The following is a 19,724-nucleotide window of genomic DNA, read 5'->3' as shown; positions in this document are numbered from 1 at the left end:
CCTTCAGAGGTCTGTAAAGCAAAGGAAAGTTGAAGTAAGATCATAAGCACAATTATGGTTTCACTTAGTGACCACTTCGCTTAATGACTGAGTTGCCGGTTCCAGTCGTGGTCGCTAAATGAGGACTACCTATATTTTGTTGTCCATAGCTGACTGTAAAGAATGCTGACTTATTAGTTGTGTGGCTCCACGTCAGCAGAGCTGCATTCCATTGCTTTTCCTGAGCTGGGCCATTTGAAAATGGGAACTGGGAGGTACAAGTGAGGCAGGCTATCCCCAGTGAAAAACCAACATCTACAAATGCAGGATGGACCTACATCTGTCGCACACACATTGAAAATTGCAATGCTCCATCAGCAGTCTTGCCATTTCGGACACACACACACATATACACGGATGCCACTGATCAGATTTTAATATAAAATTTAAGAATCTAGAGGGCAACCCTTAAAGCAATATTTCCTTGTAACTCTGGAATACAGTTCTTTCTGTGACCTATTTTCTCTGAAACAGATAATAGCCTTATTGTTTCCTTTCTAAATATTCTTTGCATTATATACATATGATTTGTGAATGAAAACCATCAGGAAGGTTAACATGAACTCATCCATCTTGCATCTAAAAAGGAATCGTGTTGCACAATTAATACACTCAAAGGCTTTTTTATTATGTTAAACTGCATAACAGAAGAGAAGGACGTATACATGCAACAACATTAAAGAGTCTACAAACCTCAAAATTAATAGGCATAACTTTAAAATAGTTTAAAGGTGGGGAGGCTGGAAATAAACAGAACAACTCCAAATGTTTTAATAATATTTCTTGAAAGCCTTTTTCCTTGCTTTGTTGTTGGAAAAAATATATTCAAATGTTAACAAACAAATATCAGCAGTCTATTGCTGCAAATCAAGTAGCAGATTTTCCTTCCAGTGTTATATAGCAATCCTTTTAGCTAATCCCCATGCCCCACAAAATCCACAATTCCTGATATTTTAATACTGGGATATAGCAAAGAAGAACATATCTCTCCTTAACATACAGCAGGTAATTGATCCAGAGCTGTATGAATAATTCTGTTGATATCAGCCCAGAACAAGGCAGTAATAGGACAAGACAACATTATGGGAGTTAATATCCCAACTCCTGAGTTATGTCTCTCTCACCAGGGTGATTGTAACTAACCTTTATTGAACATTATCTAAGACATTCAGTGTACCTGAAGCAAATGTATTGTTAAATTAACCTCATTTCAAGCAAATAGAAAACTAATTTCATTTATTCTGAAGACAAACTAACTTTTTTATGTCAGTGTCATCGGTTTCCATCACCTTCCTATAAAGGTTTATTGGCTTTAAGGACTGTAGAAGTTCAGAAGCTGCAGTTGCACCTAGTTCAAATAGATCCAATAACAAATGTTTGAATTTGCTCTGAATACAAACTGATAAAATATGCACAGATGTCAATAGGGAGGGAAAGGACGAGCAAATGACAAAACATGACATGCCAGAACCCTATGATTTATGTATTTGTATCCTGCATTGGATGCAAATACAAAAGGCTGGGGTTTGAAACATGAGATCACAAATTATGTTTCACCATTTTTTCGATCATTGTGGTTTGCATTGGATGCCTGTGAAATTATGGTTTAGAAGTGAGAACTTCTGAACTTCTCATCCTGCTTACCTCCTTTTGCACAGCCAGGATGAGAAGCTCTCAGAAGCTTCTCTGCTTTTGATTAATCATAGCTTGTAATGGTACCTAGTAGGAATTGTGCTTAATTAGAACAAAGGTTAAATTATTTTGAGTAATTTGTTAGAATTTGGCATTCTTTGAAACTAACCAGTTGGTAGCAGCCAAAGTGAGGATATAGGATGGTTAAAAATGGAGCTATTTACTTTTGTACATGCTTGGTAATGCATTATATACTTTAAAGCTTTGTTTCTAGATCAACTACATGTTGTAAAATTTTTTGCACGTTAAAAAAATAATAAACTTTAAACTACAAAAAGCTTAAAGAAACAAATATTTCCTTTTTAACTCTTGATGGCTGCTACTGTTTGTGCCTGCAGGTAGTGGAGGACATGCTAGAGGACGAGGAAGAAGAAGATGACAGAGATGACAAGGTAATTATCTTTCCTGGCACTTGGTACCTAGGGATGGGAGAATTTAGACACAACACTGCTCTTACAGACAGTTAAAAAGGAATTGAAGTGTTTTTAGTGCAGAGAATTGGACAGAGCTGTTTATCATCTTAACAATGCCATAGTATGTTATAGAAGGTATAGAGAACTATAAACTTCCCTTCCCCTCCCCTCCTCCCCCACCACATCATGTTTTTGTCAAGAGCTGGGCCATTTTTTCCCTTTGTTTCAGGAACAAAAGTATTTCAGCTTGTCTGGAACTTGATAGCTGTTGTGAAGAAAAGTGCAGTGACAATTGTTTTTGAAGGACAAAAATTTGCCCTCTCTAGAGTATTTCAAATAGGGCTGCACTTCCATGTGGGAGGAGTATTGTAAAAATAGAAACATCATACCGTTTGAAGGTGGTCTATTGCCATCTATAATTTTCTGAGAATTACTTGGCAGAAGAGTGTTTGATGTGTGCTGCACTCTGTAAGATATTTAAATAATCACAATTCTCATATGCCTCTTATAGACAGATTTGGGATTGGCATTGTGTGGCCCAGCATCAGTCTAAGATACTGGTTGCTCTTTCAGCTATTGAGAATATTGCTCAGTTCCTAGGTTGCTGTTTGGGCTGAGAATTTCCACCACAGTAAATAACAGCTAGTTAATACTGGTTATTGAAGCAAGCAATAGGACTGCAAGGCCGTCCCTGGAGGAGAAGGAAGAGGCATAGAGAGGAAATTAGAATGACCTTGTAAGAAAGAAACCGTGATGTTAGTTGGCAGGGCTGGCTTATGGAAAGAAAAGTGCAGCAAGATAAATGTCTTTTAAGAACTTTTAAAATGAAGATACTGAGGGAGTGAAATATTCAGATTATTCTAACGTGTTCCATTTAAATGCAGAAAATGCTGACCTTCATAAATGTTCATGTTCTCTTGTAATAAACCATCAACGTTTTTTTGAAGAGAAGAGGAAAAAAACTATCTTAATATATGCCTTTGACCTTTGTTGCTAGTAGAGACATACAGTTCTATATCACTACAGGAATTTTAGGCTGGCAGCCAGAAAACATTTGACGTGTAAGAAAATTTACTATGATTAGTTATTTCTCTGAACAATTAAGGTACGTGTTTTGAAAGATGAATCTTTGAATATTCTTTATTATCTTACATTCAGCAGATACACGATACTACTTTTTTCTCTATGTATTTTAATGATTTTGATAACAGCTGCAATCATGAAATAATGTCACACCTACATTTCTTCCACGCAAAGCCATATGTGCTGTTTTCATTACAAAATGTTTGGCAATAGAACACATGATTTATCATGAAGGTCAGTCCTATAGTATAGTGAGCTTTAACTAAAAAAAAATTCCTCTGATAAGTGTGGGTCTGCTATCCGTTTGGGAATATTTTCGAACACTTACGCATATTTCACTATCCATTGTTTTTCTATTTTTAGAAAAATTTATAACTAAAATCCCTTTAAACTAGCCAACCTACCTACCCTTCTCTCTCTCTCTCTAGCATGTGTGTGTGTGTGTGTATGTGTGTGTGTGTATTTATTCTTAATTTATTTTTGCTTAAGTAAATCCTGATAGTGTTTAAGGACTTGCCTTATTCTGTTACGAAATAATAAGTCAACAACTTTCACTGCCCTGTATAAAAAATAATGAGGAAAATAATACTAATTTAAATAAAAGCTAATGTCTGGAACTATATCAGTACTTAATATTTGGCAATCTGAATTAGTTTGTATAGTTCCAAACACTTTTTAAATTTAACTACTGATGCCAAACAAATATGGGTGATTAAGTATCTACGTTAAATACTATTTTTTAATATAGAAACTGAATGTTCATGAATAATTTAAGTGTAAAATTATTATATGTCTATGGATATGTAGCATAATATTTCATGGAAAGATTTATAAAGAATTGTTTGGCAAATGATGGTTTTGCAAAGCAGACTTAATATTTTTGGAAGAGAACATTCACAATTAAGTGTTTTAGTCCTGTATACTGTAAACTAGACTATATTCTCATAAATGATTTAACTACTTCCATTTTAGATGAGTATGTGATTTGAGTTTTGAGAGAAAATAAATGTAAATTTTGCAGTATTGACTGATGCTGACCTCTAGCTCCCATTATTGTTCTATTTTCTCATTTGGTAAAATAGTAATGTGAGGTCAGTGGGTCATCTTATAGAATCAAAATAAAAAAAAAATTAGCAAATGTGCCAAAGTCTCACTTTAATTGGAACTGAAGCATATATTGCAAGCATATAAAATATGTCCCAGATGTCTAGCCATGCAGAGTAACTTAGTTTTCCCCGATTACCACAAGGCAACTATTAGTCCAGTAACCTTTGGACTTGGGGGTAAATGGGGCATTATAAGGCTGAGAACTAAAGCACCTGTTTTCTATTTGATAAAGACCTCTACATGCTTTCCCTTATCTGCCCCATGTGTTTTTACTTAGCATATTGTTGGGTGATTATGGTAAGGGTCTTTCCTGAGAACTGGTGTAGAGAGTAGACACTTAAGCAAAATGAATGGGTAACTTATTTGCTACTTAGCAAAGTCTGTGTGGGCATTCACAGAAGTTCTTTTTTTAAGATGGAATAGGATTGTGGGTTTTGAGAGTTCTGACTAAATTGCAGGATCATAACCATAATCATAACCTAATGTCTGTGTTAGAAGTCTTGTTTGCTATAAGAGGTTTCACTGAATTTTTATAGAATGGTTCTGATTAAAAGTGTTTCTTGTTCAAATATGATTTCAGTGTTAGATATGTTACGCTATTCAGACTTGCTGTTCAGTTAATATAAAGTCATATTTTATGTGATCATTTCTGCATATGAGAAATGTTCATTTTCAGTTAAGATAACACAGCTAAATTGTTTTAAAACTTATGAGACTTGTTGCTAGGATAATAAGAATATATTAGACATTTTGGGGAAGAATAAGTTGTGGGCTCAGTTCAGAACAACATGCAAAATTCACCATTGTTTGCAAGATTGCACGGTTTAATTCCAGAAAAAAAGATGATAGACTCCATATATAATGAATAAACCAGGAATTTTGTTTTAAATTATGGTGATATATAAATAATATGTGTGTGTATATGTGTGTGTATATGCTGCTTATTTTGCTGCTGTCTCTTCTGCCTGGGACATACATAGCTTGGTTAGTACACTAAGGGTTAGGGTTAGGGTTGAGAGATCATGTTTTGATTCCTGATAAACTAATGAATATATTACTCACAGGTAGCTTTTTCATTACTGAAATCAAAATAATATATATCATAATAATTTTTAATTCACTAATTGAAGAATAGTACAAGTAATTATGAAAGCATTGTCTTAACTTTATTAATGCTTTAGGAATATTATGTTTATCTATCTAGTCGTGTAACTAAAATCCTTTTAATTTAGTGTATTTAACAGTGAATTTGTGAAGGTAATTCACAGGGTTTTTTTTAATATAGGTAGTTTTAAAATATGTTAGTGATTATAGCTCTGAAACAGAACTTTTTAAAACATAGCATATGAATAAAAGGGAAAAATAAGTATGACCTGATTAAAGTATTTCTTTTTATCCATACCCTTATATACTTGGCCAACTATAGAAAGTATGGATTACCTCAAGAAATGTTAGACTTTTGACTGTTCAAAGCGGAGGATTTCTAGGCATAACCAATCAAGGATCTTTTTACATATATTTGTTGCTTTTCCTTGGCAACCTTTTATAGACAGAAGTAGATTTTAACCTTAACAATCGGATGTTTTTAACCATATTGATATATTTCTGACAGATATCAAATGTCCTGCTCAGTCCCAAATTGGTAAGACTGAATGTTTGTCTGTTATTGTATTTCGGACCCACAATTTCCCCCGAGAACCTAAGGTGGCATACTTAAGGGCTTTCCTCATTTCTTCTTGCAGCAGCAGTCCTACAAGGTTGGATGGACTGAGGGACTGAGTGGTCCGAGTTTGCTCTGTAGTAGAATAGGGACTTTAGCCGAGATTGCCCAAACATACAGGTGAAACTCGAAAAATTAGAATATCGTGCAAATGTTCATTTATGTCAGTAAGGCAACTCAAAAGGTGAAACCAGTATATGAGATAGACGCATTACATGCAAAGCGAGATATGTCAATCCTTACTTTGGTATAATTGTGATGATTGTGGCGTACAGCTTATGAAAACCGCAAATTCACAATCTCAGAAAATTAGAATAGTGTGAAAAGGTTCAATATTCTAGGCTCAAAGTGTCCCACTCTAATCAGCTAATGAATCCATAACACCTGCAAAGGGTTCCTGAGCCTTTAAATGGTCTCTCAGGCTGGTTCAATAGGAATCACAAGCATGGGAAAGACTGCTGACCTGACAGTTGTGCAGAAAACCATCACTGACACCCTCCATAAGGAGGGAAAGCCCCAAAAGGTAATTGCAAAAGAAGTTGGATGTTCCCAAAGTGCTGTATCAAAGCACATCAATAGAAGGTTATGTGGAAGGGAAAAGTGTGGTAGAAAAAGGTGCACAAGCAGCTGGGATGACCGCAGCCTGGAGAGGATTGTCAGGAAAAGGCCATTCAAAAGTGTTGGGGACTTTCACAAGGAGTGGACTGAGGCTGGAGTTAGTGCATCAAGAGCCACCACACACAGACGGATCCTGGACATGGGCTTCAAATATCGTATTCCTTTTGTCAAGCCGCTCCTGAACAACAAACAACGTCAGAAGTGTCTTACCTGGGCTACAGAAAAAAAGAACTGGTCTGTTGCCCAGTGGTCCAAAGTCCTCTTTTCTGATGAGAGCAACTTTTGCATCTCATTTGGGAACCAAGGACCCAGAGTCTGGAGGAAGAATGGAGAGGCACACAATGCATGATGCTTGAAGTCCAGTGTGAAGTTTCCACAGTCTGTGTTGATTTGGGGAGCCATGTCATCTGCTGGTGTTGGTCCACTGTGCTTCATTAAGTCCAGGGTCAACGCAGCCGTCTACCAGGAGATTTTGGAGCACTTCATGCTTCCTTCTGCAGACGAGCTTTATGGGGATGCTGACTTCATTTTCCAGCAGGGCTTGGCACCTGCCCACACTGCCAGAAGTACCAAAACCTGGTTCAATGACCATGGGATTACTGTGCTTGATTGGCCAGCAAACTCGCCTGACCTGAACCCCATAGAGCATCTATGGGGCATTGCCAAGAGAAAGATGAGGGACATGAGACTGAACAATACAGCGGAGCTGAAGGCTGCTATTGAAGCATCCTGGTCTTCCATAACACCCCAGCAGTGCCGCAGGCTGATAGCATCCATGCCTCGCCGCATTGCGGCAGTCATTGCTGCAAAAGGGGTCCAAACCAAGTACTGAGTACATATGCATGCTTATACTTTGCAGAGGTCTGATATTGTTCTATTTCCAATCCTTGTGTTATTGATGTCATGTAATATTCTAATTTTCTGAGATTGTGAATTTGGGGTTTTCATAAGCTGTACGCCATAATCATCACAATTATACCAAAGTAAGGATTGACATATTTCGCTTTGCATGTAATGCGTCTATCTCATATATTGGTTTCACCTTTTGAGTTGCCTTACTGACATAAATGGACATTTGCACAATATTCTAATTTTTCGAGTTTCACCTGTAAGCATAAGCACTACACTAGCAACATATTCTATATTTCAGGTAGTTATTCTAAAATTAGAAGGTGCCAAGCTCCACATAGCTGGGAAAACCAGGAAAAACACAGATTTCAGGATGATGTATTCATTCATTCTTTCCTTCATTCCTTCATTCCATTCATTTATTAATTAAATTTCTCCCCCGCCCATCTCCCCCCAATGGGGGACTCTGGGCGACTCACACAAAACATTAAAACCATAAATATATATAAATACATAAAACAGCAAAATTTAAAAAATATTACTAAAAAAGGGAAAAGGAGAGTCCAAGAAGATGAAGAATCTGGGGCTGAAGACAGCAGGCTTCTATGGGGCTCGCCATCCCATAATTTAATGCTAGACCAGGGTAAATCTTAAAATCTGTAAGAGTAGTTTCTCAGTCTCAGTTATAGTGAGTTTATTAAGGTGGAGTCTCTTTGAAATGCTGTCTTCCCACATCCCTCACATCTGGATTGAGTTCCCTCTTCTTAGAGATACATCATCTTCTGCTTTCCCACAACCTCTCACAGAAGAAAATATGTATTCTTGTACACAGGACTTCAGAAAACCTATTCATAATATAAAGAATCTCTAAGTATAATATGTCTTCTTTAGGTATTATGCAAACCTATTTATGTGATTCAGATGTGGATAATATAGCTTAATTTTTTTAGCCATCTTGAGTGCCCACCAAGAAAGAAAAGCAGAATATAAATCATGAAAACATGATTTATTCAGTTAAGTTTACCTGTTTAAAAATCTTTATGTTTTGGGGAGATCATTTTGATCCTACAAACATTGTAAAAGATGATGCAGGTTTTCACTGCAAGTGTCAGTCCAGTGGTGATGAGCTTCCAGGCCACTAGGCCATGGTCTAATTGTTTGATATCCAGGCATTTTGCCAGCAACTGTGGCTGGCATCTTCAGAGGTGAAAGTGGTCTGCTCTGTAGCGCACTCTGTGGCAGCTCACAGGATACAAATTAATTAGATCATGGCCTATTAGCCCAGAAGCTCATTACCATTGGATTGTAAAAGATGATTTCAGCTGAAATGCAGATGCAGCCTGAAACAACAGGGCCTTAAGTAGCTCCTCTTTTGGGGTGGGGGGTGATCCTCTGACCTGTCTCCAAAATTCACTGTAAAAACAGACACTGCACTGTAATCTCTAAAATAGGCTTGAGTTGTATAAAGCAAATAAAATCCTAGCCAATCCTACTGTAAAAAAACTAGAAAAAGAAATATAAGATACAAACTCAGTCAATAGTTGTAATCTGATCATACCCATTTTTCAAAATCAGTTTACTCATTCAGCCCTCCCCACACCAGAAATGTTATGAACCTCCATCTAGGAGATGTTTACCCTCCTCTGGGTTAATATAGGAATAGCTTCCTTAAATAAGACATGGTATTTCTATGAAAAATAAATTATCCAGCCAGGATTGATGGGATGGAATTACATTTGGTATAGTTTATGTACATTATCCAGAGTGTTCAACATATAAGCGTTCTGGATAATCTCCCACTAATGTTGTTTTTGTAATACTTGTAGAATGAAAAGTATTACATGCTTTCTCCCTATAGACAGTCACAGTGGAACCCCTATCTTTTGAATGATTAAATGAGGCACCAACACCTGAATGGAGTTATTCTGTTTAATCCTAAGAACTGCCCTATTTGGTCAAAATGTTAAGCTATGGTAAGTGTATCCAACCTTGTGGGGGAGGCAAGAAGCATTCGGTCTCTGGGATATGTTGGGGGCTGATGTATAGGGTCAGAAACAAAGTCTTTGACCATGCCCCAATGTTCCCACCTGGACATCCTGTATAGTGGACATGCATGTGTAAACACATTTAATGATTCAACACACAGTAACCATCCCTACTCACATAGTCACATTGTTCTGCATTATCAGACAGATACCTCTCATTCCAGAAAATATCTCCTCTGCCTTCTTTTGCTCCAAACTGCCACAGTTTGAAGCCAATGCTGGGTCAAAGCATAAACATCATAAAAGGAAGTGGGATCTCTGCATTAATCCAATGAAGTTGAGTCTGTTTGCTGAGGGAGAAAAAGGCAAAGGCTAGCTACAGTTTGGAGCAGGGGATGGTGAAATAGGATTTGTGGAAGAAAAGATATGTATTCTTTCTTCCAACAAAGAGGAAAGATTAGTTGCATTTTTACGGCTTTTTCCACTCAGCAGAGGCTCAGCGTTGCTGTTTCCTCTAATACTGGCTATGAAAATGCAGTGATCTCCCTCAAAAGCCATATGGTTTCCTCCTCCAGTCACTTGTGTTATTTATATGTCGGCCTTGTTTAATTGTAAGCTACCCAGAGTCATTTAGGAGTTGGGTGGCCTCAAAATTTGATTAAATAAATAAATAAGTGCAGTAGACTGAACAGTACACTACAACTGCCTAGGACAATCCAGTGAGCATCTGAGCAACCATTTGGGAAATGTGGAATGGACTCTGAAGACAACAAACCCAGTATTGAGAGGCCATTTGCAGCTTGCAGGCCATGAAATAAACATAGCCCAGTTATAAAATAGGTCATAGTTTTAATGTTAGTGTTATGTACTCTTCTCTGATTTGTGTATTCTTTCCTCCCTCTCTCCAACTTGGTTAAGGGAAGGACTTTGAAGGAAGAAACCTTCAGATTTAGTTAAACATAATTTGTGGCATTGTCCAGACAAACAATTGCAGATAGCACTAGTAAAGTTAGTTTAGACAAGCTAAATTCAGAAGCTATTCTGATGCTGGCTTTTCTAAAACACATATGAGTAAAACTGAAAATAACTACAGTATTGCCAAAGTTACCATGTAGACCAGCCTTTCTCAACCTTTTGACCCTGGAGGAACCCTTGAAATATTTTTTAGGCCTTGAGGAACCCCTGCATATGCAGGCTCAAATATAGGCCAGAAGTTACAAAATTATTATGTTTGTTTCATAGGCCTGTATATATGCATTAACAGTGTTCTTAAACTAAAAATAAAGAATGAAACTTTCATTAAAGAAATGAAACCTGTGCTTGTTTTTGCTGCACAAATATTCAATTCTGGGCCAAACTTGAGATAAGCACACAGGGGTTTCATCTTCCACTGAAATAAGATGATTTCTGTCTTCGCTTTTGAGGTTTGTTTAATAAGAAAAGCTTGCTCATACATGTAAGAAGTTGAAAACTGCAGCAAAATGTTCAGTGCCTTCGTATGAATGGCAGGATACTCTTCTTTCACAGACATCTGGAACTTGTCCATGGGCAAATCAATGAATCACATCTTGACTGTACAATCAGACTACAGCTCACAAAGTTCTTCCTCTTCCTTCAAAGTGAAGTTCTCAGGCTGAGCAGAAGATACAGAGAAAGGATCCCTCACCCAGTCATACATTTGTGTTGAAAGGGAAGGAAAGTACTGATCAGTTTTGTTCTGCAGTGCTTCCAAGTGGTTTTCAATTAGATTTGAGACTTTCTGGTCTCCTTCCTCACTCTCAAGCCTAACCAGCAGTGGAAACATTTCACTATTTTGTTTTGCAACATGATTTTTCCAAACATTCAGTTTTGTTTTAAATCCAAGAATCTTGTCACTTGAAGTCAAAACATTTTCTCCAGTGCCTTGCAGAGATTTGTTCAGCTGGTTCCTGTGATGAAACATGTCCACTGAGTATGCTAGTTTCTGCAACCATTCTCCATCTTCAAAGCACTCAGCAAAATGTGAATACTATTGTCTAGAAAATACTCTTGCAATTCTGCCTTCAGCTCAAACACCCTGTTGAGAACTCTTCCTCTGCTAAGCCGCCATATTTCTGTGTGTATTCCTGGACAAAGAGCCCAGAATTATGGGCTCTTTGTCCAGGTTTTCACAGTTTTTTAAACATTCTTGAGCGAATTGGTCTTCGTTTAATAAAGTTAACCATTTTTATAACATCATTCAGAACTTTTTTCATTTCATCTCCAAGACTTTTTGACACCATCACTGAACAAAGCAGTGTGTTGTGACAACATTAGGATTTTCTTTTCTTACAAGAGAAACGAAACCTCTCATGGAGCATCATCAATACATATGCCAACACAGTTCCTCCAACACAGATTTTTTTTTTCCAGACATGAAGACAAAATGTTAAATACATCTTGGCCTTTGCATGTTTCATATAGTTCTTTGCAGCTGAAAAAGTTTTCTTGAATTTCACGATCATTTACAAATTTTACAAATGCCATAAGATGACATTTATTGGTGAAATCTGTTGACTCATCAACTTGGATAGAAAAGCTGCTGTTCTTCAGTTTATCACACAAAACCTCTTCTGCATCATGTGACATCTCATCAGTATGCCAACTTATTCTATTGTTTGATAGTGGAACCTTTTCCATTTCTCATACTGCATCTGGTCCTAGCATTTTTCCCACTATTATTTTATATGCTGGATGATTACTTTCTTACCCAAAGCGTGACTTTTACTTTGCTGTGTAATAAGTTCTGCTACTAAATGACTTGCTTCTTGGGCTTTTTTATTGACTTTCATTTTATTAACAAAAGCTGTACTCTGTTCTGTGATTCCAATAGCTGTTTAAAATAATTAGAACTTTTACCTGTCATATGGCAGTGATTTGTAGTTAAGTGTCTTTTTAATTTTGCTGGAGCCATTGCTGCATTTGTAAGTTGTTTGCCACAGATGAGGCCAACAGAATAGGACAGTTTGGATCACTAGTCCATGTAAAACCCATTGATAAATAGCTTTCATTGTAAAAATAGACTTTTTTTGAGTCCATTGATGTATTAATGCAGGGAAATGCCTGAGAAGATTTAAATTCTTCATTATCATCATTAAACTTACTGGTTTTGTCTGTTGTAGAATCCTCCTCTCTCACACCTCTTCTTCAAAAAATGCCACATTGAACCCTCAGACATGACTGAATAAATATGTACAAAATTTATTTAAAATAATGGAATAAAATAACTACAGGGAAACTGCAAAGAAAAGATCCAGGAGGGGGAGACTGACGTCACAGACTAAGTTGGACAAGTCCATTAATTTCTTGAAAAATGCACTTCTCCCTCCCCTTATTTCAATATATTCCTCTCTTTCTGCAATATATTCCTCCCTTCCTGCAATATAGCATTCACCTGTTATCCCCTCTCGTGTCAAAAATTAAGAATGGATTCAACTAAACACAGTCCTACAACACACTACCAGAGAGCTCAGAAGGAGTTATAATTAGATTTTTGTTCGGTCTCTGCTCATCACTGCAAGAGCGTGTTGCTCGAATTTGAAGTAATTTTAAAAATAAATTATGATTCCCAGGGAACCCCTAGTGACCTCTCATGGAACTCTAGGGTTCCAAGGAACCCTGTTTGAGAAACCCTGATGTAGACTATGCAACATAAGCCCATTTCATACAATTAATTAATATTAAATTAGGCACAGTGACTTGTAAATCAGGCTAATATAATGTATTCATCACTTCAATTTTATTTTAAAATTAATTAAGGTCAGTTAGGTATCTACACACCATTGTCTGGTAACTCATCTTACAGCAAGATCTAACGGAGCTTTTTAGTTGGCTTTTGTCAGCTTATTTAAAATATTACTATACCATTCTCATTTTTTAAAAAGCACAAAGTAATAATTTAAAATTATTAATTTAGTGTTATTTAATTCATTGTATCAGATTCAATATTATTGACTGTTGATACCCTGAGAAAAACTTAGAGGAATCCCTTGTAGTTAGACAACTACTTTTACTCATACAGGGATTATATGGTAACAGCAAAGATTAGATAAAAACAGCAGCGTCATCCCTCAGGAAAGAGTCCAGCCCAGAGAATGTGAAACAGAAATACCTGTTGGCTCCCTTGTTCTTCACCATGTATGTTGATTATGTACATGAAACTCTGATCAATCTTTCTAACCTACTACCTTAGCTAAAAGATTTTTTGCTGTACTCTTATAATTTACTTTCTATATTATAACCACAATTGGTTTGAGAAGGCTTTATGCACTTAAGAACTACTGCAAAACAGAATTTCTTACAATTAACTAACAGAAGACAAAACTCGCAGCCTTTCCAAAAGAGACAAATATAAATTAATTTAATTAATTTAATTTCTTGGATTTGAGGCTGCAGAACTCCAAAAAGACTCTGGGTGGCTTACAACATACTGTGTTAAAATACACAGTTATAGAAACATTACTGCCCAGGCAGAGCCACATCAATAGCGTTCAAAAAAATTTGATGGGGGTGCCACAAACACCTTAACCTCAGGCTGGGAACAGAGTCAGGCCTTAAGAGACTTCTGGAATATTTGATATGCTGAGAAAGAGTGGGAGCCACAGATAGCAGTTGTTCAGCTGTCTGAACAAATGAGACCATACAAACATTTTGGAGTTTTTCACAATGTACAAAAAGCACAAAGTTGAACTTGCAATGAGGTGCACTAGTACTAAGCAAAAATTGAAGGGTGGGGCACTTAAAGTTTTCAAAACCAAGGTGGTAATGTAACTGCTATATGGTGTTTCAGTAGTATTTTCTTAAAAGTTATTGTCCATTAGAGAATTAGGGCTGGATTTTTGCAGTTTTGCCCATTCCCAGATATGTGCCTACTGCCTTTTTGAGTTGAGAAACTAGGTTAGTGACAATAGAGATTCGAATATGGTTACACTGTTATAATCTGTAGGTGCACTTAACTTGTTTCCCCAGTCAGCCTAACCCCTCTAGTTTAATATATAGTGTTAAAGATAGGTTGGAGAGAGTCTTCTTGGGAAAATCCTGTACAGTGGTACCTCGGTTCACGAACTTAATTCGTTCCGCGACTCTGGTCGTGACCCGAATTGGTCGCGACCCGAATCAAATTTTCCCATAAGGTTCAATGTAAATACGGTTAATCCGTTCTGACCCCTCTGAATTTGGTCGCGACCCGATTTTGGTTGCGTCCCGAATCAAATTTTCCCATAAGGTTCAATGTAATTACGGTTAATCCGTTCTGAACCATATGTATTTTTTTTTTAAACCGCAGAAATATGAAACAAAATACAGTACAAAGAGAGAGAACACTAACCTTGCTCAAGGCGACTTCTGGTGTGGAGGACAGGGAGATGGGTGGGGAGGCAGTTATTGCTTGGAGGGAGAGTCCCCCTCCCTACAGGAAGCCACGACCACGTGTCACGGGAGGGAAAATGGCCGCGGATCCTGTTCGTCACCCGATCCGGCATTCGCGAACGGAAGCAAAATTTTGCGAACGGAGCTGTTCGTGACCCGAATTGGTCATGAACAGAAGCGTTCGTGACCTGAGGTACCACTGTATTTTCCATTTTTTTCTTGGAGAATATGATATTGTAAAGACAGAAATGATTAAAGGACAAATTTTTGGTTTTGAACTAAAGAGACTTCATTGCCACTCTAAAATACTTCCCTTTATTGCATGTTTAAGACAGTTTCAAACGAAATACTTCTTTCTTCCATAACTTCATACCAAAGCAATAGGAAGCCTTTAGTTTGACCAGATTCAATGGTGTGCAATCAGCAAATTTAGCAGATCAATACCCAACAATCCAATATGAGCAGTATTTGCCCTTGCGGCAGTAGACAGACTGAGTTAGTAGAACATTTGTTGTTACATTTTTTGTTTTATAGAGAAATGCAATCTATTTACATTGTGTCATTGAAAGGAATATAGTAAATTTGGGTGAGGAGTATATTATTACATATCTTCCTGAATGTTCAGTTGGATGAAGCTTCTTAGAGAGTGGCCTAATTTCATGTAGTTGCCAATTATATAAGATAATATTTAAGCAGCTGCTTGATGATGCATTCATCTACTAAATAACTTGTTTAATTTAAGCAATAGAAGGTAGATACAGATTATGGTACAGATAGTTACACTATGTTTTATTGTTTCCCTCCCTCCCTCCCTCCCTCCCTCCCTCCCTCCCTCCCTCCCTCCCTCCCTTCCTTCCTTCCTTCCTTCCTTCCTTCCTTCCTTCCTTCCTTCCTTCCTTCCTTCCTTCCTTCCTTCCTTCCTTCCAGCAGTGATATATGTGCATGACTAGCAGTACTTTTGGGGAGGTTTGAATGTTGTAGAGATTGGGAATTAGACTTTGGGTCATGGTCCCTTGTTGTGTTGGGAGTGGGAGACAAGAGCTGCAGCAACCAACTGCTAAGAACTCCAGTAATGCATAATGCCTCTATAGCAGCCTCAAAGAGGATCAGGTAGGCAGAGCTGCCAAGCGGCCTGGAGGTGGTCAAGGGTCATCCAGGTCTGTGGATTGGAGATGTTTGGCTGCTGATATATTCAGGGTGGTACTGGACCCACAGCTTAACAGGGTTGCAGCTCTGACACTCATCAGCTGTTTGGCAGAGCTCGGCTTTCTTCTTGAAGCCGCTCAGTTGTTACAGACTTTTCAACAGTGTGGTGGCAGTAGCAGTAGATTTAGTGCTCTTTGTTTGGATGGCAGCAGCAACAATGGTGGCCAGGCTTGTGCTTTATATGGACTTTTAGGCTGCAGAGCAATGACTTCTGGATGGGTGCCAGTGTTCAGAATGGCACAGGAGGAGGAGTGGGCTATTCTGCATCCTGTGGCTGCCATCAGACTGACTACATGAAGCAACAGCTATTTGGCCAATGTATTTGTTGCATTAGACCTTTACATCAGTCAGCTTTAAGGTTTTCCTAGCCTTGGTATCTGAAGTGTCAGTGACTGCAAGGTGTTGGATTTTTGATCTTTGGTCTGGAAGAATTTTGATGGGAGTTGTTGGTAGGTAGGTATTACTTCAGGTTGCCCATTTGTTTTTCAAGGGGGAAGAACTGGGGATGGAAGGGATGCTATCTGGGTTATCTTCATCCTGTAGATGGTTTTGTTTTGATCACCCCCACCCCCCAGGTGAGAGCAGAGTGGTATGGTGTAGTATGATGTGGTTAGTTGGGTGTATGTTGGTATGTGGTAGGGAGTGGGAAGGTTGGTCAGCTGGTAGTCTTGCCTGAAGGGATGCTGAGTGCAAGTCAGAAGCATCCCCAAAGCTGGCACCACTTGCCTTATAGTACAGTTGGAGGTTTGGATAGTTGGATGGGCCCCTTTGCTGGAAAGGGAAATAAATAGAGTTCGGAAACCTTAGGGTGATGGGGAGACAGCAGGTGAGAGTATTATGGTGATAATAGTCAGAAGGAGATATGGTAAGAGACAGATGGTAGGCTGTTTGCAGAGAAGGCAACTTCAGTGTTTAATACTGATATTGCATTCCAGCCCCCCTGTGCTCTACTACAAGGTGTGATAATCAGAGCTCCAGAAGCCTTGATTTCTAGCTGTTGCTACTTAAAGCACAGAAATTAATTGTGGATAACAGGGCTGACTTTGGTTGTTATTACCAAAACCTGATTGGGTACCATGCCATGGCCGGGGTCTCCTCTTGGAGATGTGCTCCCTCAGGTTTCATATATGGCATCAGTCACAAGTCTGGGATTAGGGCAGTGGTGCAGTCATTGTTGCCTGAGGGACCCTGATGGCTTCCAGGGTGCTGCTTCATATATAGCCAGTTATGAGGCTCTGTTTGTGGGCTATAGGGATCAACAGGGCTGTTGCTACTTTACCAGCCTCCTTTCAAAATAGCAACCTCCCTGCCTTACTTGCTGAACTCCATGGCTGGGTTGGTAGAAAGCTACCATCCCTGCATGCAGACTCAGAGGCTGTTCAGGAGTAATGGCTACCATGGTGTCAGGCTCAACCCAACGATGAAACAGTTCAGTTGAGTGCGATTCCTTTATTTGCTTACACCTTATAGACAGAATCTTGCCAAACTAAATCTATACTACAGCAACTAGTGGATATACCCTCTGAGATTCTAGGGAGTGGCTATCCTGAATCTCTTACTCTTGCCACACTCCCCCTGCAGACTGTGTTGCCTTTTGCCCTGCTGGAATGCTGCCCCTCCTTCCTGATAGCCTTGATCTCTCACTTCACTCTCCTCCTCGTAGATACCTTCCCTCATACATGGCCAACATGGTCCTAACCCAAGTAATCTCTAGCCCGACACAGTGGAGGTCATATGTTTTTATGTTGGAGTAATGCCAATGTGATCTGCAGTTGGGAGATATTACCATTATTCCCTTGTCATGGAAAGATCACTCCTGCTAGCTTTGGATTTCTCTGAGGCTGTTCCTCACTACACGGAGGTAGGGCCTATTTGATTGGTTCATCCCAAGTACCTGATGAGTTTCAGAGGGAGTTTGGGGTTGTGCTTAGATCTCTGATACACAGTTCAATGGAGGCCTTAGTTTCCACTTGAAATGAGATGGCAATGATGGCCTTGGTTCAGATTTCACTTGTGTGGAGTCTCTCTGCCTGCAAATCCCAGGGAGCTCTCTGGTTTTCAGAGGAACTCTGAGTTCTGAAGTGGCATGAGATACCTAGAGCACTGTTGGAGTTAACCTGTGGCGATATTGGGACATCAACACAATTCTAACATCTTTGGCTCTATACACCACCACAATAGATTTGGAATGAAACAAACACAATGTGCTTTAACTGCAGACTGTCAGCTTTAATTTGAGGGTATGTACATCCAACTCAGGTGAACGGTGTAGGAATTACAACAGTTTGCATATGTGCCTCCCACTTGTTAAGGGACCAAAAGTAATGGGACAGAATAATAATCATAAATCAAACTTTCCCTTTTTAATACTTGGTTGCAAATCCGTTGCAGTCAATCACAGCCTGAAGCCTGGAACGCATAGACATCACCAGATGCTGGGTTTCATCCCTGGTGATGCTCTGCCAGGCCTCTACTGCAACTGTCTTCAGTTCCTGCTTGTTCTTGGGGCATTTTCCCTTCAGTTTTGTCTTCAGCAAGTGAAATGCGTGCTCAGTGGGATTCAGGTCAGGTGATTGACTTGGCCATTGCATAACATTCCACTTCTGTCCCTTCAAAAACTCTTTAGTTGCTTTTGCAGTATGCTTTGGGTCATTGTCCATCTGTACTGTGAAGCGCCGTCCAATGAGTTCTGCAGCATTTGGCTGAATGTGAGCAGATAATATTGCCTGAAACACTGCAGAATTCATCCTGCTACTTTTGTCAGCAGTCACATCATCAATAAATACAAGAGAACCAGTTCCATTGGCAGCCATACATGCCCACGCCATGACACTACCACCACCATGCTTCACTGATGAGGTGGTATGCTTAGGCTCATGAGCAGTTTCTTTCCTTCTCCATACTCTTCTCTTCGCATCACTCTGGTACAAGTTGATCTTGGTCTCATCTGTCCATAGGATGTTGTTCCAGAACTGTGAAGGCTTTTTTAGATGTCATTTGGCAAACTCTAATCTGGCCTTCCTGTTTTTGAGGCTCACCAATGGTTTACATCTTGTGGTGAACCCTCTGTATTCACTCTGGTGAAGTCTTCTTTTGATTGTTGACTTTGACACACATACACCTACCTCCTGGAGAGTGTTCTTGATCTGGCCAACTGTTGTGAAGGGTGTTTTCTTCACCAGGGAAAGGATTCTTCGGTCATCCACCACAGTTGTTTTCCGTTGTCTCCCGGGTCTTTTGGTGTTGCTGAGCTCACCGGTGCGTTCCTTCTTTTTGAGAATGTTCTAAACAGTTGTTTTGGCCACGCCTAATGTTCTTGCTATCTCTCTGATGGATTTGTTTTGTTTCTTCAGCCTAATGATGGCTTGCTTCACTGATAGTGACAGCTCTTTGGATCTCATCTTGAGAGTTGACAGCAACAGATTCCAAATGCAAATAGCACACTTGAAATGAACTCTGGGCCTTTTATCTGCACATTGTAATTGGGGTACTGAGGGAATATCACACGCCTGGCCATGGAACAGCTGAGAAGCCAATTGTCCCATTACTTTTGGTCCCTTAACAAGTGGGAGGCACATATGCAAATTGTTGTAATTCCTACACCGTTCACCTGAGTTGGATGTACAT

General features: G+C 38.9%; 1 protein-coding gene across 2 annotated transcripts in view; it reads left to right on the top strand.

Moving 5' to 3' along the window:
* The window catches only part of MCTP1 (multiple C2 and transmembrane domain containing 1), a 197,444-nt gene that overhangs the window by 152,119 nt on the left and 25,601 nt on the right, over nt 1-19,724 (top strand). For both annotated transcript variants that reach the window (XM_007425963.4, XM_088130050.1), the window contains one exon: nt 2,070-2,123. In XM_007425963.4, coding sequence (XP_007426025.2) covers nt 2,070-2,123 — 54 coding nt within the window. The remainder of the gene's footprint in view (nt 1-2,069; nt 2,124-19,724) is intronic.

The sequence above is a fragment of the Python bivittatus genome, unplaced genomic scaffold (genome assembly GCF_059951505.1).
Source record: "Python bivittatus isolate LINGU-HERP-01145 unplaced genomic scaffold, Pbiv_v1 ctg000850_np1212, whole genome shotgun sequence".
In the NCBI taxonomy this organism is placed as follows: domain Eukaryota; kingdom Metazoa; phylum Chordata; class Lepidosauria; order Squamata; family Pythonidae; genus Python; species Python bivittatus.
Note: the sequence above shows the minus strand (reverse complement) of the source record. Positions and strands in the feature narration are given on the sequence as shown.